The sequence below is a fragment of the Coregonus clupeaformis genome, chromosome 31, assembly GCF_020615455.1.
Source record: "Coregonus clupeaformis isolate EN_2021a chromosome 31, ASM2061545v1, whole genome shotgun sequence".
Taxonomy (NCBI): domain Eukaryota; kingdom Metazoa; phylum Chordata; class Actinopteri; order Salmoniformes; family Salmonidae; genus Coregonus; species Coregonus clupeaformis.
Genome location: NC_059222.1, coordinates 17,038,264 through 17,065,646, shown reverse-complemented (window position 1 = coordinate 17,065,646; position 27,383 = coordinate 17,038,264). Strand labels below are relative to the sequence as shown.

The window sequence follows — 27,383 nt, the reverse complement described above, 5'->3', positions numbered from 1 at the left end:
CTTCTTTATTCCTCTGTCTTGGTGACACCGAAGTATCTGTCCATTTTACATACTCACCCCTCCTTTCTGTCCCAGGTCAGATATTATACACAGATGTGGTGTACCTCCATGGTTCAGGTGGGAACAGAGAGGCAGACAAACTGCGCCATCTGATGATCAGATACAGGTACTGCAGCTGGTGTGTTAGCGATCAGAGTTCAAATAAGCTGTTGCACATTGTGTAGTGTGTACACTGTAATCACTAAGATAAAGAACAATACTTATCAAAATGAAAGCAAGAGGATTTTAGGATGAATTTTTGTAAAGTTTGAATATTCACAGAAATAGATCAATTAACCCCTTATTTGTTGCTGGCCTCTTGTGAATTTGCATTATTTATGATAGAACACAATGTTTTTTGGTTTCTTTTTCACACTATTGTACTCTCCGTCAACTCTTTCATACACACAGCTGTAACACAGTGGTTATCGGCAACGGCACAGCGTGTCGAGAGACTGAGGCCTTCTTTGCTGACCTCATCAGCCGACGCTTCTTCCAGCCTCTGGACGTGTCATACTGGTAAGACCAGAGTCCTAACTGTAGTCTCCTGCTGTATGTACCGAGAGAACAAAATCCTAACTGTAGTCTCCTGCTGTATGTACCGAGAGAACAAAATCCTAACTGTAGTCTCCTGCTGTATGTACCGAGAGAACAAAATCCTAACTGTAGTCTCCTGCTGTATGTACCGAGAGAACAAAATCCTAACTGTAGTCTCCTGCTGTATGTGCCAAGAGAACAAAATCCTAACTGTAGTCTCCTGCTGCATGTACCGAGAGAACAAAATCCTAACTGTAGTCTCCTGCTGTATGTGCCAAGAGAACAAAATCCTAACTGTAGTCTCCTGCTGCATGTACCGAGAGAACAAAATCCTAACTGTAGTCTCCTGCTGTATGTACCGAGAGAACAAAATCCTAACTGTAGTCTCCTGCTGTATGTACCGAGAGAACAAAATCCTAACTATAGTCTCCTGCTGTATGTACCAAGAGAACAAAATCCCAACTGTAGTCTCATGCTGTATGTACCAAGAGAACAAAATCCTAACTGTAGTCTCATGCTGTATGTACCAAGATAACAAAATCCTAACTGTAGTCTCCTGCTGTATGTACCAAGAGAACGAAGTCCTAACTGTAGTCTCCTGCTGTATGTACCAAGAGAACAAAGTCCTAACTGTAGTCTCCTGCTGTATGTACCAAGAGAACAAAGTCCTAACTGTAGTCTCCTGCTGTATGTACCAAGAGAACAAAATCCTAACTGTAGTCTCCTGCTGTATGTACCAAGAGAACAAAGTCCTAACTGTAGTCTCCTGCTGTATGTACCAAGAGAACAAAATCCTAACTGTAGTCTCCTGCTGTATGTACCAAGAGAACAAAGTCCTAACTGTAGTCTCCTGCTGTATGTACCAAGAGAACAAAGTCCTAACTATAGTCTCCTGCTGTATGCAGGCTACCTAGGGAACTGAGTCAATGTCACTAAGAGGAGGTGCCTACAGGTTCCTCTCAGCATTCAGAAGACAATTAGAATGTTAAATGTAGGGGAGCTTCGTTCATCAATAAACCCTGTGGCTTTTAACAAAGGTAACAAAATAGAATTAGCATGGGGCAATGGGGGGGGGGCTAGGCTAAAGGATATGGGCCAGGCCTGGAATGTGTAATTCATGTGGGTTTAAATGCCATCTGGACTTTGTTTAAACGCCTCTAATTAAGAACAAATATCTCTCGCAGTCCATCCGCCGCCGTAACCAGCGCAGCACTATCCCATCCAACCCAAATAACGACTAAAGTTCTGATCGTCTCTCTTGCGCCGACGTGTGTTTGTTGACTTTGGTTCAGGACTGGATTGCAGCCCAGAACCACTCAGAAGTGTATGGCGGGACCGGTGGTGGTGGCGCTTTGGGTATTGTGTTCTTCGTCGTTAGCTGCTGCCAGGCCCAAAAACGGGGTCTGCCTCTGCACTTTTAGGCTCAGATTCTATTGTGTATAAATGGACCTCTACAGCAGCTGTGAGACAAGTGGATCCATTTCACTCATACAGTGGGGGAAAAAAGTATTTAGTCAGCCACCAATTGTGCAAGTTCTCCCACTTAAAAAGATGAGAGAGGCCTGTAATTTTCATCATAAGTACACGTCAACTATGACAGACAAATTGAGGGGAAAAAATCCAGAAAATCACATTGTAGGATTTTTCATGAATTTATTTGCAAATTATTATGGAAAATAAGTATTTGGTCACCTACAAACAAGCAAGATTTCTGGCTCTCACAGACCTGTAACTTCTTCTTTAAGAGGCTCCTCTGTCCTCCACTCGTTACCTGTATTAATGGCACCTGTTTGAACTTGTTATCAGTATAAAAGACACCTGTCCACAACCTCAAACAGTCACACTCCAAACTCCACTATGGCCAAGACCAAAGAGCTGTCAAAAGACACCAGAAACAAAATTGTAGACCTGCACCAGGCTGGGAAGACTGAATCTGCAATAGGTAAGCAGCTTGGTTTGAAGAAATCAGCTGTGCGAGCAATTATTAGGAAATGGAAGACATACAAGACCACTGATAATCTCCCTCGATCTGGGGCTCCACGCAAGATCTCACCCCGTGGGGTCAAAATGATCACAAGAACGGTGAGCAAAAATCCCAGAACCACACGGGGGGACCTAGTGAATGACCTGCAGAGAGCTGGGACCAAAGTAACAAAGCCTACCATCAGTAACACACTACGCCGCCAGGGACTCAAATCCTGCAGTGCCAGACGTGTCCCCCTGCTTAAGCCAGTACATGTCCAGGCCCGTCTGAAGTTTGCTAGAGTGCATTTGGATGATCCAGAAGAGGATTGGGAGAATGTCATATGGTCAGATGAAACCAAAATATAACTTTTTGGTAAAAACTCAACTCCGTCGTGTTTGGAGGACAAAGAATGCTGAGTTGCATCCAAAGAACACCATACCTACTGTGAAGCATGGGGGTGGAAACATCATGCTTTGGGGCTGTTTTTCTGCAAAGGGACCAGGACGACTGATCCGTGTAAAGGAAAGAATGAATGGGGCCATGTATCGTGAGATTTTGAGTGAAAACCTCCTTCCATCAGCAAGGGCATTGAAGATGAAACGTGGCTGGGTCTTTCAGCATGACAATGATCCCAAACATACCGCCCGGGCAACGAAGGAGTGGCTTCGTAAGAAGCATTTCAAGGTCCTGGAGTGGCCTAGCCAGTCTCCAGATCTCAACCCCATATAAAATCTTTGGAGGGAGTTGAAAGTCCGTGTTGCCCAGCGACAGCCCCAAAACATCACTGCTCTAGAGGAGATCTGCATGGAGGAATGGGCCACAATACCTGCAACAGTGTGTGAAAACCTTGTGAAGACTTACAGAAAACGTTTGACCTATGTCATTGCCAACAAAGGGTATATAACAAAGTATTGAGAAACTTTTGTTATTGACCAAATACTTATTTTCCGCCATCATTTGCAAATAAATTCATTAAAAATCCTACAATGTGATTTTCTGGATTTTTTTTTTCTTATTTTGTCTGTCATAGTTGACGTGTACCTATGATGAAAATTACAGGCCTCTCTCATCTTTTTAAGTGGGAGAACTTGCACAATTGGTGGCTGACTAAATACTTTTTTCCCCCACTGTAAGCCCAAAATAAGGTTGAGCTACAGACTGTTCTACACGTATTCAGCCCCCAAGGGCTCACGTGACTCCCATGAAAGCCAGTATTTTGTTATTCCCAACTAATGGTCAAAGCTGATATTTCTGGTTGTTTATTAAGTTTGCATTCACTTGGTTCTACTGTTACAGTTATTTTTAAAGCTGGAAAACTGGAACACATCATCATAGCAAGAGATCCACCTCCAGATAATAGCTGTATTCTGTAAAATGGCTTAGTTTTAATTTGTGACATGTAGGAATGTCTAACTTGCCTTTTTTGTGGTATTGAATGGCTGTCCTGTATTAGCCTCTCCCTCTAGACTAGGCTGTGCTCTGTCTGTGGGTTTCTACTTTTTATCAGACGACCCGGCTTCACAGCTTCACTCTGGTCTCTCTGATACTCTCTCCTCTCCAAAGAATGATGGTATTTCTATTAAGCATACATCTTGCCCCGCTTTCAGCCATGTCCCTCTCCAAGCCCACTTAAAGTAAATTATTGAGTAGTTAGTTTAGACTCTGTCCCATGTTGGAGCAGACAGGGTTGAGGGTTCCATTGGTATAAAAGGTGACTGTAGCCTGACCTTGACTAGAGTGGGTCCAGCCAGTGTTTCTGGAACCTGCACAGTCTCAGATGTGTGAAAGCATCATGTCCCTGTTGGAGTGAGGCAGACATGTCCCTTTTGGAGTGAGGCAGAGACACTTTGTTTCTCTCCAGATATTTCCTAGGATTTCGCTCTTAACAGCTTGATCAAATCAAATCCCCTCAAAATGCTTAAAATAGTTCCAGCCTTCTGGATTTCCAGAGTTCCATTCCTTGAAGAGAACTGTGGTTTTCCCTAAGTCCTTTTTATGGTATTGTAATTTGAAGAGTCAAGGGAAGGATCATTAGCGATGAGGAATTACCTTTTCAATGGTGGTGACTCCACATCCCACAAGGATTTTGGTCCCGCTGATCGACCCCTGGTTGACCAGGGCAACCGCAAAGTAATCTTGATGATGATGAGCCGGAATGGCGGTCTAAGCATCAGAAGAACAGGATGCTGGGCTGCTCGCTGTGACTGTCCCTGACCAACAACGGTCGTGCCGTCCACAAGTTATGTTTGGGGAAGGAGTTGATTGACAGGCAGCGTGGCTCAGTGAATCTCTTCACTACTGTGACTAGACACTCTACACCTCTGCGAATCCTGTGGGTGAAAAATGTGAATGCAGTGCCTTACATCAAAGGCCTCTCTGCACTCCAACCAAGGCCAGACATTCCACACAGTTTATTTAATCTCCTCATGATAAATGTGGCCCATCCGTAACACTGTGGCGAGGGCCGCTCTGTACCTCGCCTTCCCCCAGACTGTTTTAGCAACTGGAAACAGTTCCCTCCTTATAGTGATTTTTATTTTGGGCGAATCTATGCAATTATTCTTTGTATTTCGCTGTGAAGAAAGGCTCGACCGGAGCCTCTCGCTAAGTGAATTTCCTCAGAACTGCTGTGAATGGAAAAAACATGTGTCTTGTACATAAGGTTGCAACTAGATATTACATATTCTTACTCCAAAAAGACTTGAGTCTGCTAATCCCAGAGTTCTTGTAACCAAATGTCTTGGAGATGATTGAATTGAACAGCATTATAGTGAATAATGTCATGAATGAGTATCATATACTTATTTTGATTGTATTATACAGTATCATATGATACTATTCTTCTGTTAAGTGGTAACTTATGTTGAATGCCTGTGTGAACTTGAGAAGTTTTGTAAAAACAATTGTGTGTGTGTCTGCGCTCTCTCTCTTGCTCTCGCTTAGCCCAGGAACACACACTTCAACCACTTCTCCTGCGCTCCAATCTCTGTACAAGTTAATTAAAGAGGCAGCCTCATTCGTACCGTCTGCTATATGTCTCCCTGTGCCACAGCTTGATCAGAACCCCTTGAGGTGCACCCCCCACCCCTCTGTGCTCCCCTTGCTCCCCACCCTGCCAATCCCCACGTCCCCCCCAGCCTTCCTCCCCGCTGCCCTTCCGCCTGGCTGCTCCTGTGGAATGACAGCCAGCGCCAGCAGCCGGCACACTGAAATGAGCCTCCGGGACTCCCCTACCCTGACCACGGCAACCCGGCTCTCTGGGGCCTGCTGCTGCACCACTTAGTGTGTGACTGGGTCTGGGTGGACTGGAGGGGTAGGGGAGAGTGGGTGGAGGGAGACATCTGCCTGTTGAGTGAGTTGTTAGATGTACTCATATGTTAATAGTGGTCCTCTGTAGCTCAGCTGGTAGAGCACGGCGCTTGTAACGCCAAGGTAGTGGGTTCGATCCCCGGGACCACCCATACACAAAAATGTATGCACGCATGACTGTAAGTCGCTTTGGATAAAAGCATCTGCTAAATGGCATATTATTATTATTATATTATTATTAATAAGCCAGTCATCTTCTGTCTTCACCTGCTAACCTGCTCACTGAAGTTCAGGAGTGTGACCTTTTCAGACTGCAGTTGAACTTGTCTGTGTGTTGTGTAGAGCTAGGACTATATACCGAAAATTATCGACACTGACCATACCGATCACTTATCGGAGGCATTTTGTTGATATCGTTCATTACGATAAGTAGCCAATACTAGAGAAATGTGAAGTTTGAAATGAAATAAGTTTGCTAATATGGGTGATTGTTAATGGGAGAATTGATGACTACAACCATCAAACTAGTAGTAGTACTTTAAATGATTAAAAATGTGGTTAAAAACGTATCATTATATTTAGCGCTATCACATCAATTCAGCCAATTTATCGCTATCGATTTTTGTCCGTATCGCCCAGCTATAGTGTGGCGTTCCACTCTGACTTAAGCCATGTTCTTGGGTGTAAAAGCTTTTTTCTACTGTGTGTGCATGTGTGTGTGTGTGTGTGTGTGTGTGTGTGTGTGTGTGTGTGTGTCCGTCCGTTGGGGAGGTGTGTGTGTGTCTGTAGGGAAGATGAGTGTGTGTGTGTGCATACTGTATGTAGGGCAGCTGTGTCCAGGAGGCAGTGGGTCCTGCGCAGGTGCAGGGCTTGGGGTCAGGGGTAAAACCTCCAGCCTGGACACAGCTGTGTGTCTGTTCACACTATTCCTGACGTTCACCAGATTTCCAGGAAAACCTTTCCTACTAGAGCTGCGCGATATGGACAAAAATCCATATCATGATCATTTGACTGAATTACATTCATGTGCGCCAGTTACTTTTTTAAAAATGTTATCCTTAAAACTACTACTACTATATTGAGTGTTGTAGCTATCAATTGTTTCGTAAGCAATGCACCACATTCACAGTCTTACTTCATTTCAAACTTTACATTCCTGTAGTAAATGCTACTTATTGTTATTATCGATATCATTAAAATCCCAGCTCTATTTCCTACCGTGCACCATTCCTGTCAGGGAACCAAAGACTGTGACGTACAACAGATTTCTACGATACCTTACTACCCTTTCACCTCTATTCCTTTCCTCTACTACAGTTACTAATTCAAGCAATAACAAGAAAAGGAATAATAATCAAGTGAATGAAATAGTATATTTTGATTAATTCATTTGATTTGAAATAGGATAGCCAAGTGTAGAAGTTAATTTTAAGTGAGAATGATCTTTCATACTTTATATAGTTTTATCTGTTCAATCAGTCCACTCCTGGGATTTTATATTTGTCTTTAATAACAGTGATCTGACATCATGTAGCTATTGGCTGGATGGTAAGGACTGCTTTATTACTTTCAGTCCCATTAATAGATCTTCATTAAGGGTTGAATTCTAACTTCAGATCCATGTGCATAACTCGAGCAAGACTCCCATTGACATAAAAAAACATGGCTGTGGTTGGCTGTGTTTGCAAGGTAGTTGTACCATCTTTAGATGGCTCTGATAGAGTTGAGCCTCCCTCTCTGACCATGAGGAATGGAGTCCCTGTGCCACCTCTCTCTCTACAGCTCCTGTCTTTGCTCTTGTAGGTCCCTTTGCACGGTATATCTCTCTAATAATGACTCGCTCTCTCTTTGAATTAGCTCTAATATAGGCACAGTAGCCTATATGGTGGAGGAAGGCACTTTATATGTACCATAACTAAAGAGGAGTGTTGGCGTGGTGGCTTGGCCTTATTGAGTCTGATCTGATATATAAGCTGTGGGATTCTCCTCCTCCCACAACTCCATGGCCTGTCTGCAGCCTGCTGCTGCCTCCACTTCCCTCTAATCTCTGCCCCTCACCCCTGTCCTGTCTGCCAGCCAGCCCACCTCTATCTCTCATCCCTGCCCCTCACCCGTGTCCTGTCTGCCAGCCCACCTCTATCTCTGATCTCTGCCCCTCACCCCTGTCCTGTCTGCCAGCCCACCTCTATCTCTGATCTCTGCCCCTCACCCCTGTCCTGTCTGCCAGCCCACCTCTATCTCTGATCTCTGCCCCTCACCCCTGTCCTGTCTGCCAGCCCACCTCTATCTCTGATCTCTGCCCCTCACCCCTGTCCTGTCTGCCAGCTCACCTCTATCTCTGATCTCTGCCCCTCACCCCTGTCCTGTCTGTCAGCCCACCTCTATCTCTAATCTCTTCCCCTCACCCCTGTCCTGTCTGCCAGCCCACCTCTATCTCTGATCTCTGCCCCTCACCCCTGTCCTGTCTGTCAGCCCACCTCTATCTCTAATCTCTTCCCCTCACCCCTGTGAGAGCTGTGTCTTAATTATGTCTGAGCTCTCACTGGTCAAATGACACCACAGAGGGGGGTGGAGTAGGGCGGTTACCGTGACCGTATTACCGCCACACCGTCGGTCACGAGTCATGATGGCAGTCAAATTCCACATGACCGTTTAGTCTCCCGTTTGGTCTCCCGAGTGGCGCAGTGGTCTAAGGCACTGCATCGCAGTGCTAGCTGTGTCACTAGAGATCCTGGGCCGGCCGCGACTGGGAGACCCATGGGGTGGCGCACAATTGGCCCAGCGTCGTCCAGGGTATGGGAGGGAATGGCCGGCAGGGATGTAGCTCAGTTGGTAGAGCATGGCGTTTGCAATGCCAGGGTTGTGGGTTCGATTCCCACGGGGGGGCAGTATGAAAAAAATATAAATAAAAATAATGTATGCACTCACTACCTGTAAGTCGCTCTGGATAAGAGCGTCTGCTAAATGACTAAAATGTAAATGTAAAATTTAGTCACGGTAATTAGGCTTCTCCAAGCTCTGATGCTGCTGATGGTCATTAGTAGCCTACCAAACTTGCTAACTGCCTGGTACTCAGCACTCTATTGTCCCTCTAATCACTCTGACATCAATGCAAATGTAATCGAAAATCTAATCAAAAACATTTACATTTTACATTTTAGTCATTTAGCAGACACTCTTATCCAGAGCGACTTACAGTTAGTGAGTGCATACATTTTCAACACTTAATGAGAGCCTATGAGCTCATGTTGTGCAACATTTCTATAGGCTATGAAATTGCATGAGAAAACAGAGTGATGGCCTCTTTTTAAAAGAGGAGGATCCCATCAGCTTTCTATAGGGTAGGCCTATTATATTTATTTCTCAACTTTTCTGATATTAAGCACATTGCTTCTCTTTACAACAGGAGTATAGCCTACCTGGCTGGCATGAAAATGAACCACGGGAAAAGCGACTTCCATTCGCTATTTAAGTGCATAGATTACATGTATTTTTCCCCCTGCCTCCGTTTCGAGACAGGTGCATGATAATGGTCCATTCTAAATCCAAACAAATTTCACACATATTATTTAGTATATGTAAAGACAAGATTAAATCAAGAATAGTCTGATGGGTGACAATATTAGCCTATCACTTGTGAATGATATATTATCACTTGTGAATGATGCCCAGCTTGTGTGCAGTAAGGCCAGAAACAGCGCATGCCTTTTTTTGCAACTTTTTCAAATCACAGTCGCACACCTCATGTAGCCTAGCCCATAGGCCTATGTGTTTTGGTAAGTTTTGTATCTCAAATAAAGTGGCCAAATAACTTCTTAAAATTAAGTACATGAATCCACTTTACAACGGGTGTAGAGCCTAACTGGCATACATACGCAGCGTGTGAGTTTCAAGTTTGGGGAAGATAATGCATAATCACATTTGCGGTTTTCCCGCTAATGGAACATTCACGCTTATAGCCTACTGCCATGTGCGCATTGCTGCGCTTATCATGTGAAGAAATAGCCTAACAGTTTATCAACATTTTAAGCTAAACGTTCTGTTTTCAGACTCATTTGCTTAAAAAAAAATTTGGGATGTTAGTGGTTGTATTAATTTGGGATCTATCGTATACCTCAACTGTCCCAGACTATGTTTGGAATATTTATTTATAGATAGAATAGGTCAACCTTTGTACTATGGGGGATAGTAGATTGACATAGGCTAGTGCTTTTGCTGTTCGTTAGGCCTACTCATCTTGTTGGCTGACGAAAAGTAAATGTGGACAGTTCTTCCAATATCTTCAATATGTACCTCGGAATTGGATAAGGACGCACGTCTTCACTTGTAGCCTGTGAGAAAGACCGGATCATATAACTGAGAGCCATGTGAGTGAGAGGTGCTTCGGAGCACGCAGCCGGGAGAAGGGAATTATATTTATTATATTCAGCCCAAGGGCACAATGGCCACTGGCCGCAAAAGGCATGGCATTTTTTAGGGGGCATTACGGCCACACAAAGGGGATGCCGCCGGGAAATTTGAGGCATTATCAAGTGCTTGTCAAATTGAGAATGAGAGACTGATGAAGTGTGTACAACCTGCGCCTTTCATGTGCCTTTTTTTCAAATCATCATTAGTCGCATCATGCAGCCTTAGAATGTATTAAAAATCCCAATGTTTGTATCACAACTAAAGTTACATAAATGTAGATGTTCTAAAGGTCTGCATCAGTGGCTTGTAGGCTATGCGTGGAAGCCAGGAGATGCTAAATGTGTTTATATTAATTAACGGTCAATTACCATGAGACCGGCTGTTATTTGCTTGACAATCACCTGCTGATGAAATTTCATGACCGCCACAGCCCTAGTGTGGAGGAGAGTGGGGAGAGGAGTACTCCCATAGGTCACTTCAGATATGTCCAACATACTGTATGCAGTGTGTGTGTATTCTTCCTGTACTCTCTGTGTGTGTGTTCTCCTCACGGTGGCCCGCCACACGTACCTTCCCAGTCTCATTATCAAGTGTGAGAGGATGGCCGGTTGACAGTCCCATTCCCTCCACAGTGTGACCTTGTCTGTCACGCTGTATTAGCCGCAGGCCATCGAACACGCAGCCTTTGTCACAGCGCATAAACGCCCTCTCAGGGCTCAGTGGCTGCTGGACAGGGGACACTCCTCTCTACCCGTGTCCCACCCCTCAGATAGGCAGCCCTCAGTGCTGGATACCAGCCGATGTCGGTGACAGTGACCTAAGATGTGTCACTGAGACGAGCGCAATGCAGTGACACCCACCCGCCTACCCCCCGCCTCCCTGTCTGCCGGGCCAGGGTTACAGTTTGTCCTGACTTCTGCCAGTTCAGTTGGTTTAAGTTGATTTTATGCCTGTATTGACTCAATACATTTAGGATAATGATGCACCTTTGAAAGCAGTCCACACACAGACAGTCCAGATTTTTTGTTCTAGTTTGGGTTCTGCTACAGCAGTACTCAGGATGTGGTAAGACAGTGCTTGATTTGTAAATCAGGAGTTGCCGGAACAAAAAGTGAGCGCTATAGGGGGGTGACCTGGGGGGGGCTCTAAGGTACCGGAATGCATGAAAAACATATAACCTTTATAATAAAGCATTGCATGCATTATCATTGCTTTTGCGTAGTGGCATAGAGCAGTAGAGTAGAGGTGCTTGCAGAAGTTGCACACATGGGGGATTATTCTTGTAACCTAGGGTCCAGAAAAAATGTGGCCTTTTATAAACGCATTTCATGCAATTATTTTTTAATACCGCACAAATGATCGACATGGCAGGCTACTTTGACACTGACAAACTGAGAATCTGAGATAAAAAAACAACAACCTTGTCTTGATTCCACCAATAGCCTAGGCCTAGGTTTGCAGAGTGACACATATTGTACAATATGAGGAAATTATAGCCCTAAAAAAGCTTTCCAGTTTCACTGACTCACCCAATGATGCGCAGCTCACTCACCGGCGATGGCCGATGCGCTCGTGCCAAAAGCCTATCTCTCTTGTTTTACTTTGTAAAACAATGCTGTTCGCACAATATGCCTATTTGAAAGTTGATATAATATTTTGGTAGCCTACAGACGGATTAGTCTTCTCTTTCCATCAGGAGCCATTTGCTTTCCAACCTGTGTTTTCCCACGATTGTATTTGAAATATTGCGAAATGCATATTTTGACTGCATGCTGTTCACTAACAGATTTGCCATGCGTTCCCGACTGAAGGCTATGCCTTGGGATTGGGCTACACACAATCCACAGCTAGGCCCCAAAAAATTATATGCTATATTGATCCTCTGTGGCTACATTATAGGCTTACTCCTGGTGTAGAATTATATCATTTTAGTGAATCTCACTCTAGTTATGTGAGAGATTCAGGTGCACTTCTCTCTCAACACAGCAACGGCCACTCGTTGGTCTCTAGCCTACAATGTTGAGCAAACCATAAGCCTGGGTCGGCCCAACATGAGTCAATTCTTATAATATCAGGCACGTTTTCACAGTATGTTTTTTAAGGGGCAGGAGAATTATAGAGGAGGCAACTCAAATTAACACTGATCGCTTTTGTTGGAAATTTTACATTGCAAACAGTGAAAATGATTCTTCATGCCAGGAGAGGTACCAGATCCGGACAAATAGGTTACGGAACGAAACAGTCCAAAACTGAGAGGTGCCAGCTCAAATTAAGCACTGGGTAAGTCTGCGATAGAGAATGTGTGTAACTGGACATGCACATGGAGGAGATGGGCATCATGGCGTGGCCGGTGGGTGTCCATGTGAAGGACGAGCTCAGCTGACATTAATCAGCGGACATTAATCCCATCAGAGCAGAGTTGTAGCTCTCTGGGTAGTGGTCATGATACAGAGTGCTTGGTTCCCTTGACCGCTTGGCACCATGTCCCCCTCACCTCCCCCCTGCCCCCCTGTCACTCTGTCACTCCTAAAGGCAGACGTGAACAGAGATGACCTCCCCCAACCGCAATCCCCCTCCACCCAGTATCAGAGACCCCAAGGCCCATCCCCAATGCCACCGGCTAGCCAGTCTTTCCAGATCAGTTTCATTCTGCATGATATGGACTAATGGATGGACCAAGACTCTCTCTTTGTCTATATCTGTCGGTCTGTCTGTCCATCCAGTCTGGGGTTGTATTGGTGTTTTGCTGTGGCAAGGCACTGCTGCTCAGTGGTTTGTGTTCAGAGGTTTTGAGTGACACTTCCTTAAGAAAGAGAGAGATATGTGATATGTAACAGAGATTATTGATTTCAAGCAGGTGTAGAATGTTTGGTGAGTTCACCTTAAATGCCAAACCTATGACAGTGTTAGTTGGAGATTTTATTGTCCTCACCTATCTAAGCCTGTGAGCCTCAGCCCAGGTCCTAAGCTCCATGTATAGCCAAGTATCTGCTGTCCAGGAACCAGTAGCGTAGAGAGAGACGAGTAGTGATGAGTCCTGTCAGTGAGTGGCTCTGTAACAAGCAGCTTCTCCCCACAGTCCCTGTACTGTCAGAGTGTATAAGGCCTGATGTCCCTGCCTGCCTGCCTCACCGCAGTACTACTAGTGGTGGTGAGGCTCTGTCCTTGGTCGTACTCTGCTCTGTCTTCAGGTAATCACTGCTCTTGGATCCCACCCTGCTCCTGGTGGAATGAGATCACTGCTGGCTGAGGGGGGTTTGGCCCATGATGATGTGGCCTGGGCCCTGGAGGGAGCCAGCCAGGCAGGCAGGGATCCTGGCTAGGGTGATTAGGATCCTGGATAATTACAGAGAAAAGCCAGGAGCCTAGAGGCTCACTGAAGGTTAGCCACATGAATCACAAAGGACAGACTGACGGACACGGGGTCTGGACTGTGGTACGGACTGGGGCGCTCTTCCTACTTCCACTGTCCGCTCCTTTACCCAGCAGCGCCTCAGGAACACGTCCTCGTGTCCTCTCCTGCTGTCACTGAGTGTCCCTTGTTGGCTCACTTCTCAAGAGCTCTGTATTAAGGACTGTTACATCGTCTCTCCTATACACATCCACATACAGTATACTGCAGATTTTAATCAACTTGAACGTCTTATCCGACATATATTTATGCCTGACACTCGTATGGTACATTAGCGGTATATTTCTTGTCAACCATAACACATACGTAATCAGAATCTTATAGTTGTTCTTAACGAGTTAGCTTTTGACACTACTCGGTGTACATTTTCCCTAATTTACGCAAAGATATGCTGATGTCATGGGCTTTTTGTGAGAATGAAGCGAGGTTCTTTGTCGCCACGAACTCAAAGCGTCAAATCCCCACAGACGTGTATGTGTTCATTTCCATGTGTACGTCTCTCAGCGACTCAGAGTGGCTGGAGCCAATCTCCAGCAATAACACTTTTACTGCGCTGCACATTTCATGCTTCATTTGGCTCTGCGGGGCCGTTTGAAGGGACTTCATGGCCATTGGACATTAGAGAAAGAAAGAAAGAAACATCAAAACATGGAAACCTCAATGCCACATCTGAATGCATGCAATGGCAGTCACTCGCCTTTAAATTGGCCCAAGGAATCAGTTGTGTGTATATCTATGAGAAGGACTTATTTTAAGTGGCCTCAAGCTCCATTTTAAGATTGAGATGGAATAGAAACCAAGAATGGAAACCAAGATGCACAATAAAGTCTATATGAGTAATTGCACATTTTACCAGATGATACAGAACATGAGACAAGAGCCCAGACATTTGAGAAATATCCCCCCTCTCAAAATGTACACAAGTCGTAATGGAGGCTTGCTATGAACAGTTTGTGCCCAGGCTGACCAGTAGATAGATATGGTTTGAATGGGAGCGTGGGGGCTGTGGGTACTCACAGGTGGCCAACAACGTGCCACCCTGCTGCCCCACTGGTGGCCAAGCATAGCAATCTCTCTCCCCTTAGGGCGCCAACGCTCTCTACTCGGCCGTGTGTGTGTGTGTGTGTGTGTGTGTGTGTGTTTGTTAAACATGTGTGACATGTTTGTGTGAGTGACTGTGTGTGTGTGTGTGTCTGCGTGTGTGACGAGCGTCTGCCACCAGATTGATGTGAGTGGCTGTGAGACTTTGCTCTTTTCAGACGTGCTCTGCGGTGGCAGCTGGAGTGTGGCGTTGACGGGGCCCCACGCTGACTGGGCGCTTCCTGCCTCCTAGCACCAAGTGTGAGACTGACGGCCCCTGACACCTGCCATTTGGACCCTTTTCTGGGTGAAAAATGTCATCATTTTCCGACAGGGCCGGTATCTGATCATCAATCCTCCGGCCACAGTCCCCCGGGTCAGGCTTTGCAGCTGACTGAACAATGGGGCAAAGCTGTTTGAGCTGTGTGTGTGTGTGTGTGTGTGTGTGTGTCTGTGTCTGTGTGTGTGTGTGTGTGTGTGTGTTTGTGTAAAGCGTGGCAGAATACATCCATTCACACAAAAATGCATCACTTTCACTGAAAACCTTAAAAGAAGCTCTAAGGAGAGCAATCCATTTCCCTTTTTGTAATCACCCCTTTACAACCTCATCAGTTTAATGAAGTTGAGTTGAATTATAATCAGTCTATTCAAATCAGTATAGGAGGCTGTATGGCCTTTCTCTTCCTGGATCGGCTGATTGGAACCATGTGGCAGGGCAGTCAGGGAATTGGATGTAGATGTTGGACAAAGCCTTGAGATGATCATTATTTGAGTGATTGCACTGATGGTATTGTTGAAGATGTTGAGACCATGGTATTTTGTATTTAGTGATCGCTGATTGGTGATGTCACAGAGGATTGTTCCAATGATATCAGAGGTCCTAAAGTAGTACAATAGACCCAGTCGGTATTAGATAGAAAGTCGCAACCCTGCCCGCCTGTGGGGAAAACAAGCTGTAGTTACCTAGGTTACCCCATTGGCTCGCAGCAAAAACTGTCTAAAGATTACTTTTCAACATTGCCTGCTCCCTAGCGTTCTCACAACTTAGAAAAACGTAATATTGTAGGGCAGCGTTTCCCAAACTCGGTCCTGGGTACCCCAAGGGGTGCACTTTTTGTTTTTTGCCATAGCACTACACAGCTGATTCAAATAATCTAAGCTTGATGATTAGTTGATTAAATGAATCGGCTGTGTAGTGCTAGGGCAAAAACCAAAATGTGCACCCATTGGGGTACCCAGGACCGAGTTTGGGAAACCCAGTTGAAGGGCTTCCCTCATGCCCTTTTTCATGACGATGCTAGCAGCCACTTGAGTGTGTGAGTGCTAGCTAGCTACCGACCGGAACATTAAGCTAGCCAAGACCAACAACACAAACAAACGGACTATACAGCTACAAGTAGTGAGTGTATTTACAAACGGACTGTACTAAAGATGTTTAATGTCTTAACTGTGATGAAATGTTATCCACACACACAGCTACATGTAGCCTACTTGGACACCGCGTCCTCACATTTTCCAAACTCACACACCGAATAGCCTGAAGCCACAGGGCTCTTCTCGCAGGCTCTATATCCCTAAGTGGGAGCATTGCAAACCGTAGGTCGGGATTTTTGACCTGGCTACATGTACATTGAACAACAAAGCAGCTTTTCGGCATGTTTTGTTATTTCTGTATAACAAAAAATCTATGACGAAGTTGCTTCTTTTACAATGTGGGTCAATAGGAAAGAATGTTGGTTTTCCCCAATTTGTGGCCGTGGTTGAGAGGAATTCCTTATTATTACGTGATTACCGACTGGGACTATAATATTCTCTGATCTGTAAGTGGTGATGACACAAAGGAGAATATTCTGTACTGTAATGTGTTTTTTGTCAATAGGGATCTCACAAAGGTGAATAATCTTTCTGTAAATTGTGATGTCACAAAGTAGAACACAATATTTGTAACCTGTGATGTCATTGAGGAGATTGTTTGCCAGGGTCATAATGGAGAGACACACATTTACAGTTGTGGGGTTTAATGGAGAGACATATTCAGTTCAATGAGTTGTGGGGTTTAATGGAGAGACATATTCAGTTCAATGAGTTGTGGGGTTTAATGGAGAGATATATTCAGTTCAATGAGTTATGGGGTTTTAATTGGAGAAAGTATAGTCATTTTTATCTTGTTCATGACCCACTCTTTTATCAGTGCAACCCCATCTTAAACTTTGTGGTGCCTAATAGACTCAAAGGCCAAAAGCAGACTGAGTTTCATTTTGTTTGGGGATTTGCTGATTCCTGTCTCTGTTTCACAGTTTTCTGTATCATGTCACCATGGGGATGATATCGTCCTTGCTCCTCGCTAACAGATCTGATGAGCTGATGCTGAATTTTAATTAAGGAGTGGTTTGAGGGAGGGGTCTAGGGGGGTGAAGTATCAAAGCTTGTATCCGTCTCTCCCAATGTCAGTCATGACTGGCCGTCAGGGGCAGTGGCATGGAGGGGGTGTGAGAAAGGAAGAGGGCTACAGTAAGACAGGGGATTGGAGGGGGCTTGGCTGTGACTTTGCCCCAGGACAGGAACCAGGGACAATGGTCTGAGTAAGTGAGTGACAACCCTGAAGGGCCACCAAGTCATCCTTTTCACTCAGTGGCATCCGTTGACTTTGTGCTTGTAATGTGGCAGTGTGTGTGTTAGTGTCCACTTAGGCCAGAGCGCAGGGCACAGACAACCTTCTGCTGGCTGCCACGGCGATGCCCGCGCCATGACGATGGTCTGGGTGCCGTGGAGACAAGAGGTCTAGGCTGTATCTATGACAGGGCTGCTACTAGCTGCCCCGGCGGCACTGCTAATTAATTCAGACATGATAGGGGCTAGCCTCTCTCCCTGTCTCTCTCTCTCTCTCCCTTTCCTCTGTCTATCCCTTTCTTATATGACTGTAGAGGTTTTTTGGGGGGCACTTTCCCCTGGGACAGACAATAGCTGTACAGACTCTCTTTCAACTGACCCAGAGCATCCCACTGTGTCACATATCACTTAATGAGGAAGAGAGAGAGTGTGTGTGTGTGTTTGTATGTGTTTATTTGTTGCTTGGCCTATTTTCTTGTCTCTGTGGTTGCTGCCTCACTGACGTAGAGGGAGACCCATGGCCTTGTCAGTGGATGGATGTCCTTCCTCGGCTCAGCACTGCCTGTATTTGTCAGAGATCATTAGGCCTTGTTCTAAGAGACTGGTGTTGGCCTGCTATCAAACCATCAACACTGAAAGACTATTCCCCTTCACTGGTCAGCTCTGGAACCTGCTCTACTGTGTGTGTGTGTGCGTGTGTGTGTGCCTGCGTGAGCGAGATAGTACATGAACTTGTGTATATTTATATTGTGTGTTTGTCAGAGGTGTCGGTCCAGATGGGCCTGTGTCTGAGGAGCTGCCTCCAGGCTCTGGAGTGGTGAGCGAGGGAGGGAGGGAGAGAATCAAATCAAATCAAGCTTTATTTATACAGCACATTTCAGACATGGAATGCAACGCAATGTGCTTTACAGGAAAAAACTAATAAAAAACGATGAAAATAAAAGCTGAAATATTTAAATATTTACTACACAACAAACATAAGATAACAAACAAAAGAATGACACAAACTGAACGACTAAAAAGCACCCTGAGGAAAAGCAAAGCTAAAAAGATGTGTTTTAAGATCTCTTAAATATGTCCACAGTTTCGGCTCCCCTCAGGTTCTCTGGCAGGCTATTCCAGAGGCTGAGGGCATAATAATGAAAGGCTGCCTCTCCATGCCTCTTGGTCCTAGGCTTTGGGATAGTTAAAAGGCCAGTGACCTGAGAGACCTACTGGGTACATAACTTAAAAGCAAGAAAGAGAGAGAGAGAGAGATGGGAGAACAGAACAACCATCCTGTTGCTTCACTCTCATCAGCATGTGCGTATGCCCGTGTGTGTCAGTTTGGCTTGTTGCCAGGGTCCTCCTATATCCATACAGGACATGATCTTATATCTGTCTGTGGCCTGCCATTGGTCCCTGCTTCATGCACACTCTTTACTATATATGGTCCTATGCCTGTCTATCTCAATCACAGTGTTTATTGTATCTCTCTCTAGTTTGTCAGCCTCTTTGTCACATCTGTCCCTCTGTATTTCTCTGTTTTTTGTGTGTGTCTTGTGTCTGTCCTTGTCACTATGGCTATTTGTTTGTTTGTCCCTCTGCCTCTCTGTGTGAGAAGGGTGTGTGTTTGGGTGTGTGCCCTGCGCTGTGGCCTCCTAATCCATCTGACTGTCTTATTAATGACCAGCTTCCCGGCTCCATCTCCTCTGACCCTGCTGAAGGTCATGTGCCAGCGCTCGTTAGCGCTGTCGCTACGACGACATGTCAGCTGTCAGCAGTGGGGGGGGCTGATGCAGCCGTAGTCGAAAGGGGGAGGGAGAAAGAGAGAGAGAGGGGACGAGTTCATTTAAAATGTGATTCTTGTCAGAAGACTTCTGCCGGCTCTAGCTAAGAGGATGGTACTAATTGGCAAGGTTGTCGTGGCAGAGGCCCCCATTCTATGGTCTTTTGATGTGGCTGTAGTGAGAAAGGGATCTTAAAAGAGGTTTGGTTGTACCAACAGTGAGTGTGAGAGGGGCAGTCGCTGACCTCGCATCACAAAGGTCAGCTAGATATGGATCCTGAGTAGAGATACTCCCCCATCTGATCTGTCTATCCTAGAGGAAAGGGAAAAGGGCATACCCTAAAGATGGAGGATGGATTAGTGGCATGACTTATGCTAACACCTCTAACCGGACATGGAGGATAATCTGGCAATTGTGAGATGATACAAAAAGCATCATATGATGCAAAATGCATCATACAGAGATGATTTCTATATTTTGAAAGTTGCATATCTTGAAAACTTGATTGCTGACAAGTAAAACATTTTGGGACTATGTCAACAATGAACTAATGAAACAAATACCAAAAGATAGTTTTTGGGTGGAGTTTTCCTTTAATGTTTTCAATTCCCCCACCATTGCTCAGTCATTAGCCTACAATAGATGTGTACACTCAGTAGTAGTAGTTCTATCATCCTCATTTCAACAGCGAATTTAACATGTTGAAAATAATTAACATTGAAATATTACTGTGGCTAGGTTTGACTCTGAGCTAGAGGCCTTCCAAAATGGACCTGGGGCTTTCCCATCCGGACCCGATATACATAAATAAAAAATGTAAATATAGAGACGCGTTACGAACGGACCCGAGGACAACTAGATCCGTTCCAGACCCGGTCCGATCCAAGTGATGGAAGCAGCAGAGAAGTAAATGTTTAAGCTACTTTATTAACCTGAGCTGATACAGCGCGAGGGAGAGGAGGTAGAGAGAGGTGATGCTCTAGCAGGGGCTGTGCAGTGTGTGTAGGCTACTGTGAGTGTGAGCGAGTGACACGGGAGGAGGGAGGGAGAGACAGCAACCAACCAAGCCAACCTTTCGCTATAGTAGACTAATACAGTATATATGCAAAAGTATGTGGACACCCCTTCAAATGAGTGGATTTGGCTATTTCAGCCACACCTGTTGCTGACAGGTGTATAAAATCGAGCACACAGCCATGCAATCTCCATAGACAAACATTGGCAGTAGAATGGCCTTACCGAAGAGCTCAGTGACTTTCAACGTGGCACCGTCATAGGATGCCACCTTTCCAACAAGTCAGTTCGTCAAATTTCTGCCCTGCTAGTGCTGCCCCGGTCAACTGTAAGTGCTGTTATTGTGAAATGGAAATCTCTAGGAGCAACAACGACTCAGCCGCGAAGTGGTAGTCCACACAAACTCACAGAACGGGACCACTGAGTGCTGAAGCACGTAGCGTGTAAAAAAATGTCTGTCCTCGGTTGCAACACTCACTATCGAGTTCTAAACTGCCTCTGGAAGCAACGTCAGCACAAGAACTGTTCGTCGGGAGCTTCATGAAATGGGTTTCCATGGCCGAGCAGCCGCACACAAGCCTAAGATCACCATGCGCAATGTCAAGTGTCGGCTGGAGTGGTGTAAAGGTCGCTGCCACTGTACTCTGGAGTAGTGGAAACACTCTCTCTGGAGTGATGAATAACGCTTCACCATCTGGCGGTCCGACGGACAAATCTGGGTTTGGCTGATGCCAGGAGAACGCTACCTGCCCCAATGCATAGTTCCAACTGTAAAGTTTGGTGGAGGAGAAATAATGGTCTGGGGCTGTTTTTCATGGTTCGGGCTAGGCCCCTTATTTCTAGTGAAGGGAAATCTTAACGCTACAGCATTCTCGTTGATTCTGTTCTTCCAACTTTGTGGCAACAGTTTGGGGAAGGCCCTTTCCTGTTTCAGCATGACAATGCCCCCATGCACAAAGCGAGGTCCATACAGAAATGGTTTGTCGAGATCGGTGTGGAAGAACTTCACTGGCCTGCACAGAACCATGACCTCAACCCCATCAAACACCTTTGGGATGAATTGGAACGCTGACTGCGAGCCAGGCCTAATCTGAATGGAAGCAAGTCCCCGCAGCAATGTTCCAACATCTAGTGGAAAGCCTTCCCAGAAGAGTGGAGGCTGTTATAGCAGCAAAGGGGGGACCAACTCCATATTAATGCCCATGATTTTGGAATGAGATGTTCAACGAGCAGGTGTCCACATACTTATGGTCATACTTGTGGTCCTCTGTAGCTCAATTGGTAGAGCATGGCACTTGTAACGCCAGGCTAGTGGGTTCGATCCCCGGGACCACCCATATGTAAAACATTTATGCACACATGACTGTAAGTCGCTTTGGATAAAAGCGTCTGCTAAATGGCATATTATATAGTGTAGCTGCCATAGGTTATTTATTATCCGATATGATTACGTAGTACCTGTCTTGACTGCATCAAACCAGGAGAAGCTAGTTAAGTTAGCTAGCTAACTAGCTAGGCTAATTGAGGCTACATACGCTTTCTCATCCTACACAGTTACAAACAACAACTCTGTTGCAGCCTATCCTTCTCCTTTTAACTTTTAATTCCATCATTTTAATTCTATCTTCCATTGATTCTCCTAAATTTTGCCCCAAACGGAGGCTCTATGACTGTAGCCTATTGCCACTTTGATGTCTTATGATTGGCCAACAACAACACACGCGCCACTCGTGAAAAGCAAAGAGCAGTAGCATGAAATATACAATTTCTCTCTCTCTCTCCCTCTACTGCAGGAGTCGCGTTCGGATCTGTATGGGTCCTTCCGGACAAGTCAGTTAAAATTACACATACTCGAAACCCGTGACAATCATATCATATTCCAACCCAGACCTGTGACATTATTTAGAATTCTGGATCCGGACCTGCTTGGGTCCAGGATCAGGTCTCGGGTATTCGGGTACGGGTGGTTCCGTGAAGACTACTCTGAGCTTCACAAGGATGATGTTAATATTATTCCTAATTATTTCCAAATGTTTTGTTATTTGTTTAATATGACTGGTGTTTATGGGCCAGACATATCTGAAGTGCTAAGCCTATTCAGTCCCAAGTTCCCAATAAGGATTGAATTATGTATTGTATTATTTATCAGTTGTCACCGTCTGCTGTTGAAGCAAACCGTAGCGGTACACATACTACTCCCCTAGATGGCAGTAGTGTCACACTACAACTGGGTTCTCTGTTCTGCAGGGTTGTGCATTCACTCACGCACTCACACACACACAAAAACTAAGCTTGGAGGTTGAGTCCATTAGTTAAAGATTCATTCTGTCCTTTAGCTCTGCATCACCTTACATTGTCTTAAGTCTGCTGGGGCTCCACCTTTTGGCTTTTGCCCTCACATCAGGTATATTTTTGGAAATAATGGCCATATTTTAAAAGTAACAAGCAACACAGTGGTAAAATTGTTAAGGCATTTGGATGTGCTTGAGTGCTTTACGACCAATTAGTCATAGAATTGAAAAGAATAACTAATAACGTTTTGAATATATGTATGCATGTAGAGTTATATAGTTGAGAACATGCCCTAGGCACGTTAACGTAGATAAAAGAGCAGAAGCATTCGCCCTGCTCTCTAACCCTATTTGCTTGATGAAAAGGTCTGTGATCACCAGAGTTGGAAGAGAACTAGAGATAATTACCATGGTGAAAGGTTAGATCTATTGAGTCGGTGTCTGCGACATAGGGTCACGGACAGAGAAAGGAGAGCTTGTTCCTGAGTGAATTAATTGATTTGTAGATAATGGTGCAGTTGCCGCTAGCCATCTAAGTGGTGCTGAGGATGAGAATCCATCAGTGGAAGGAGGGGCTCTCTGAGTGATGTGATGGTTGTGACAGTAACGTTACATTCACTATTTTTTTTCTTCCACTTAGCCTTCTTATTAACCTTCATCTTATTATTTTTGTACGTCTTTATTAGGCCTATGTGTTTTCTTCTCCACTGTTCTTTTTCCTCCATCTCTTCCCCATTTGCTTACTTTTTTCGTTCTTTGTAGGTAACTTCTCCTAAAAGCTTCCCTAAAAGCTATGTGGATCAGTCTCACAAACGTGATTTTTATGATGTTGTTGATAGTCAAAGAAAAAGAGTGTTGGAGTAAAAGGCAGGAAGGTACAGCAGGGCCTTACAGCAGGGCCTTACGGACTTAACAATCAAGTACTGATGCTTTGTGAGAAGATAATATTTTAGTAGAAAGGAGAGGCAGGAGGAAAATAAAAGAATATTGACACTGATATACTCAAGAACCTTTTGAGAAGATTGTAACTGTACAAGTGGGCTTTGGTATGAGTGCGAGTAGTTCAGCCACTGGTTGACTACTGTTGGGTGATGCTAGCTGCTCCTGTAGACTTCCAGTCATTGCGCTAACGCTAGTTAGCATTGGGTCCAGAAACTACCTTTAATGTCCTTCAAACTGCACGCAGAGACATACAAATGGTGTCCATGAGTTCATCTGACTCTGGGTAAGTAGAAAAGGGACTTAATTGCCAAAATGCTGAACTATCCCTTTAACCACGTGTTCTCTCTGTCTCAGCATCACCAGCGAGGCAGGGGCATCCATCTACAGTGTGAGCCCAGAGGCAGTGAAGGAGATGCCTGATCTGGACCCGAACCTGAGGAGTGCAGGTGAGAAACACCTCAGTCAATGGGCCTGTCATGCCAAATAGTGTCCACTTGCCAAAATGTGTCCTCCCCCCGCATCACAATGGGATTTGATAAATAGAAAATATATGTTTTATTGTCACAAACACAAGATAGGTGCAGTGAAATGTGTTGTTTTACAGGGTCAGTCAAAGTAGTATGGCGCCCCTGGATCAAATAATGGTTCAGTGCCTTGCTCAAGGGCACATCGACAGACTTTTCACCTTGTCGGCTCTGGGAATTCAAACATGCAACCTTTCGGTCTAACCACAAGGCAACCTGCTGCCCTAATTAGCAGTTAGCGTCCGTTGCTAGAACTTGCCAAATCCTGACCGGTCTACATAATGAACCAAAGCGTCCGTTGCTATGTTGGTTGCTTAGCTCTTTGCTGGACTGTCTAGTCTGCTCTTCTGAGCTGTCTGGTCTAGCCTGGCAGCTCTCATCTCTGCTGTCTGGTCTGGCCTGGCAGCTCTCATCGCACCCACTGTCTGTGTGCCTGTAAGGATGAGAGAGCGGAAGTGCCCTGCAGAACACAACTGACAGCACTGTAGGCTTGCCTGCCTGCTTATCTGTCTGTCTGTGTGTCTGTCTACCCACTAAACTACTCAGTCATGAAGGGGTCAACCTTGACACAACATATCCTCTATGCTTATGTTGCCCAGGACTTTCTCACACTACTGCATTTGTTTTAAGGTCAATAACTTCAGTTGTAGGTAGCTCTCAAGCACTGACATTAACCTGCAACCATCCCTTAACATCAGTCAACACTGACATGGTGTCCTGTTATTGACAAACTGCTCTGGTCCCTTATCCTAGCAGTCTGGTCATCTCTGTAGAACTCATCATGTTGCTGTGAAATCGGACTTCCCTAAGTGTCCAGGCTGTGTGACGGACCACACAAGCTCTCTCCACTCTGCACAATGCGCCATCTCAAACACAGAAAAAACTTGAAGAAACTCTGGAAAAGAATCAAACGCTCTCCAAAACAGGATTTGAGAATTATTCCAGACTTCCTCTATAAAAACAGTAAATCAAGCTGGGGATTTATTCATACATTGTCCTCTGGTCAATTGCGCTAGCAAGCCCAGGGAGACATATTTATCCCCTTAATGAAAGGCATAAGTAATGTAAGTGTTTTATTTTGAATGTGTGTGAAAATGTGTGGGCATTTAGCATGGAGGCAATAGAGTAGAATGGTGAGGAGGACATTGTAGAAAGATTGTTCTGTGGGGATGTGTGTGTCGGGTGGGAGGGGGTGAGTGTGCTTTCAGTATGTGGATGTGCTTGTTAGCAGAGAGTGTGTTTTTGAACAAAGAGGGCCTTAAGGGCTTGTTGTTTTACACCCCACATCCCAATCATAGAACTCTTCCCCCTGCCCTGGCCTAAGAGGGAGTACTGATGCCCCCTAGTGTCAAAAGGTAATCACAACATCCTTAGATTATCCACTGCCCCTTTAGGAGGATCCTGACCTCAGATATGAGTGGGAGACTGTAGTGGCTAGATTTTGAGCATTTTGTTGAGTGGATAGTTCTGTGGTTCACTATCTAGGCTAGTGGATGCGTTGTGGGTGTGTGTATTAAAATCAGTGACGACATAAAGTGTTTTGTTAGGGATTCAATATGTGATTATGTGTGTGAATATGTAAGTAGACAGCTTGATTGTAGCCTATGCTACATCATACAAGACTATATTTGAAATGACGGTGATGCGGGTGTGTGTTTGAATAACGACGCTGGTGATGAACGTTGGACTGGTGGATGATCTGGTGAAGTGCGTTATGGATGTGTGAGGCTGAGGAGAGTGTAAGATGAGGAGGATGCGGTGGTGTGTTTTGCTAGTTGACTCGCTGGATGTACGTAGTTGAGGTGGGACTGGGACGGAGGAACGTGTGGAATCAATACCTCACTCTCTGCATCTCTCCTTGGAAGCCTGTGGGAAACTGCTGCCTGCAACAATATTTAGACAGGGATGGAGTTTCAGCCCAGACCTTGTACAGGACACACAAAAGCACTTCTCTCCTCCGAGTCCTCTCGCGGTAATAGGAGGGTCATTTGTAAGCAGAGACTAGCGGCGCTCTCTCCAGGACTTATTGAAAAGTTTACTAGCCAAGCTAAAGATTCACCAAGGAGAGGACTCTGGCATGGACTGGATGTTTGGTAGCTCTCCAGTGGGGTAGCGCTGATAAGCTCTCTCTCATAGACTGTCATGGTCAGTTCATTGGCGACTCCACAACTTGTGTAAAATTCTTGGAGTTCTTATTTTGAAATGCCTTTTTGAATGATAGGTCCCTAGCGTGCTCTATTATATCACACGTTGTCATCAAACATACACTGAACTGGTCCCATTCACCAAACTCAGTTATGTTGGCAGATAAACAGATGACGTTCACAACCTCTTGCTGGGGTTTATTTCTCTTTCATTTGAGTTTTATTGGCTTTAAATTGACTTTGGTATTAGCTCTATTTGCATCTATTTTGAGACTCTACTGCTGAGAAAACTCCATTAATGCGATCTCTAAGAGGAATAAGAGCTGTGTGTGTGTGTGTGTGTGTGTGTGTGTGTGTGTGTGTGTGTGTGTGTGTGTGTGTGTGTGTGTGTGAGTGTGTGAGCTAGTTTGTGTATTTGGATTGGAAATAGTTACTGTCCTCATCTGTTGTAGTGGCTGTGAAATGATGTCATGTGTTTAGTGATGTTTATCATTTTTCTTCTTGTCAGCCACCCTGGAAAAGGGATTTAGCTACATTTAACTAAACTTCAAGTATTACAAACATCATCATTAAACATGCGTGTGTGTGTGTTTGCGCACATTTGTTTGTGTGTGCGTGTTTGTGTTAGCACGGCGGCGTGTGGCGTCTCTCATTTCTCCTGTACTGTTCACTACTTCCAACAAATCTAAACACCTTGTATTGGTGGAGGAATGCGCTACAGGGAGTTTCCACCATATTTATTGTACCAGTCATTTCCTTCCACATGAACAAGTGCACACTTTGGGAGGAAGAAGAGAACCTCAATTGCATCTCCTTGATTCCTCGCATCCTCTCTCCTCGCCCCTCCTCAAAACCCATTTGTTGAGATCCAATGGGTTTTGAGTAGGAGGCGAGGAGAGAGGATGCGAGGAATCAAAGAAATGCAATTGAGATTATCCCCCCCACCCACCCCACCAATCATGAGGAATGGCCTGCCCTTAGGACAGCCCGTAACATTCATGTTTGCATATTTAATAAGTGTAATCAAGTCTGTTAGTATATGGAATATGTAATTTATTGTATTACTTTTCATCGTCCCTCCTGGGATTTTAGAAGACAATTTCTCTGTTTGCATGTATTGGTTAGGCCTAATAGTAATTAATTAGTTTGTGTGTTTGGCTCTTCTTTTCCCAGTGTCCATAGGGAGACGAGTTCAGGACCCGCTGGCTGAGCTGGTGAAGATTGACCCGAAACACATCGGCATTGGAACCTACCAGGTCAGTGATTCCCTATATACACAGTCCTCACACTGTTCTACCTCTCATCTCCTCCTCCCTATATACACAGTCCTCACACT

At 45.0% G+C, this 27,383-nt stretch overlaps 1 protein-coding gene across 2 annotated transcripts in view; it reads left to right on the top strand.

The window, feature by feature from the left end:
- srbd1 (S1 RNA binding domain 1) overlaps nt 1–27,383 on the top strand; it is a 109,748-nt gene that overhangs the window by 24,456 nt on the left and 57,909 nt on the right. For both annotated transcript variants that reach the window (XM_041859033.1, XM_041859032.1), the window contains exons 13-16: nt 76–166; nt 451–558; nt 23,734–23,825; nt 27,221–27,303. In XM_041859033.1, the coding sequence (XP_041714967.1) occupies nt 76–166; nt 451–558; nt 23,734–23,825; nt 27,221–27,303 (374 nt within the window). The remainder of the gene's footprint in view (nt 1–75; nt 167–450; nt 559–23,733; nt 23,826–27,220; nt 27,304–27,383) is intronic.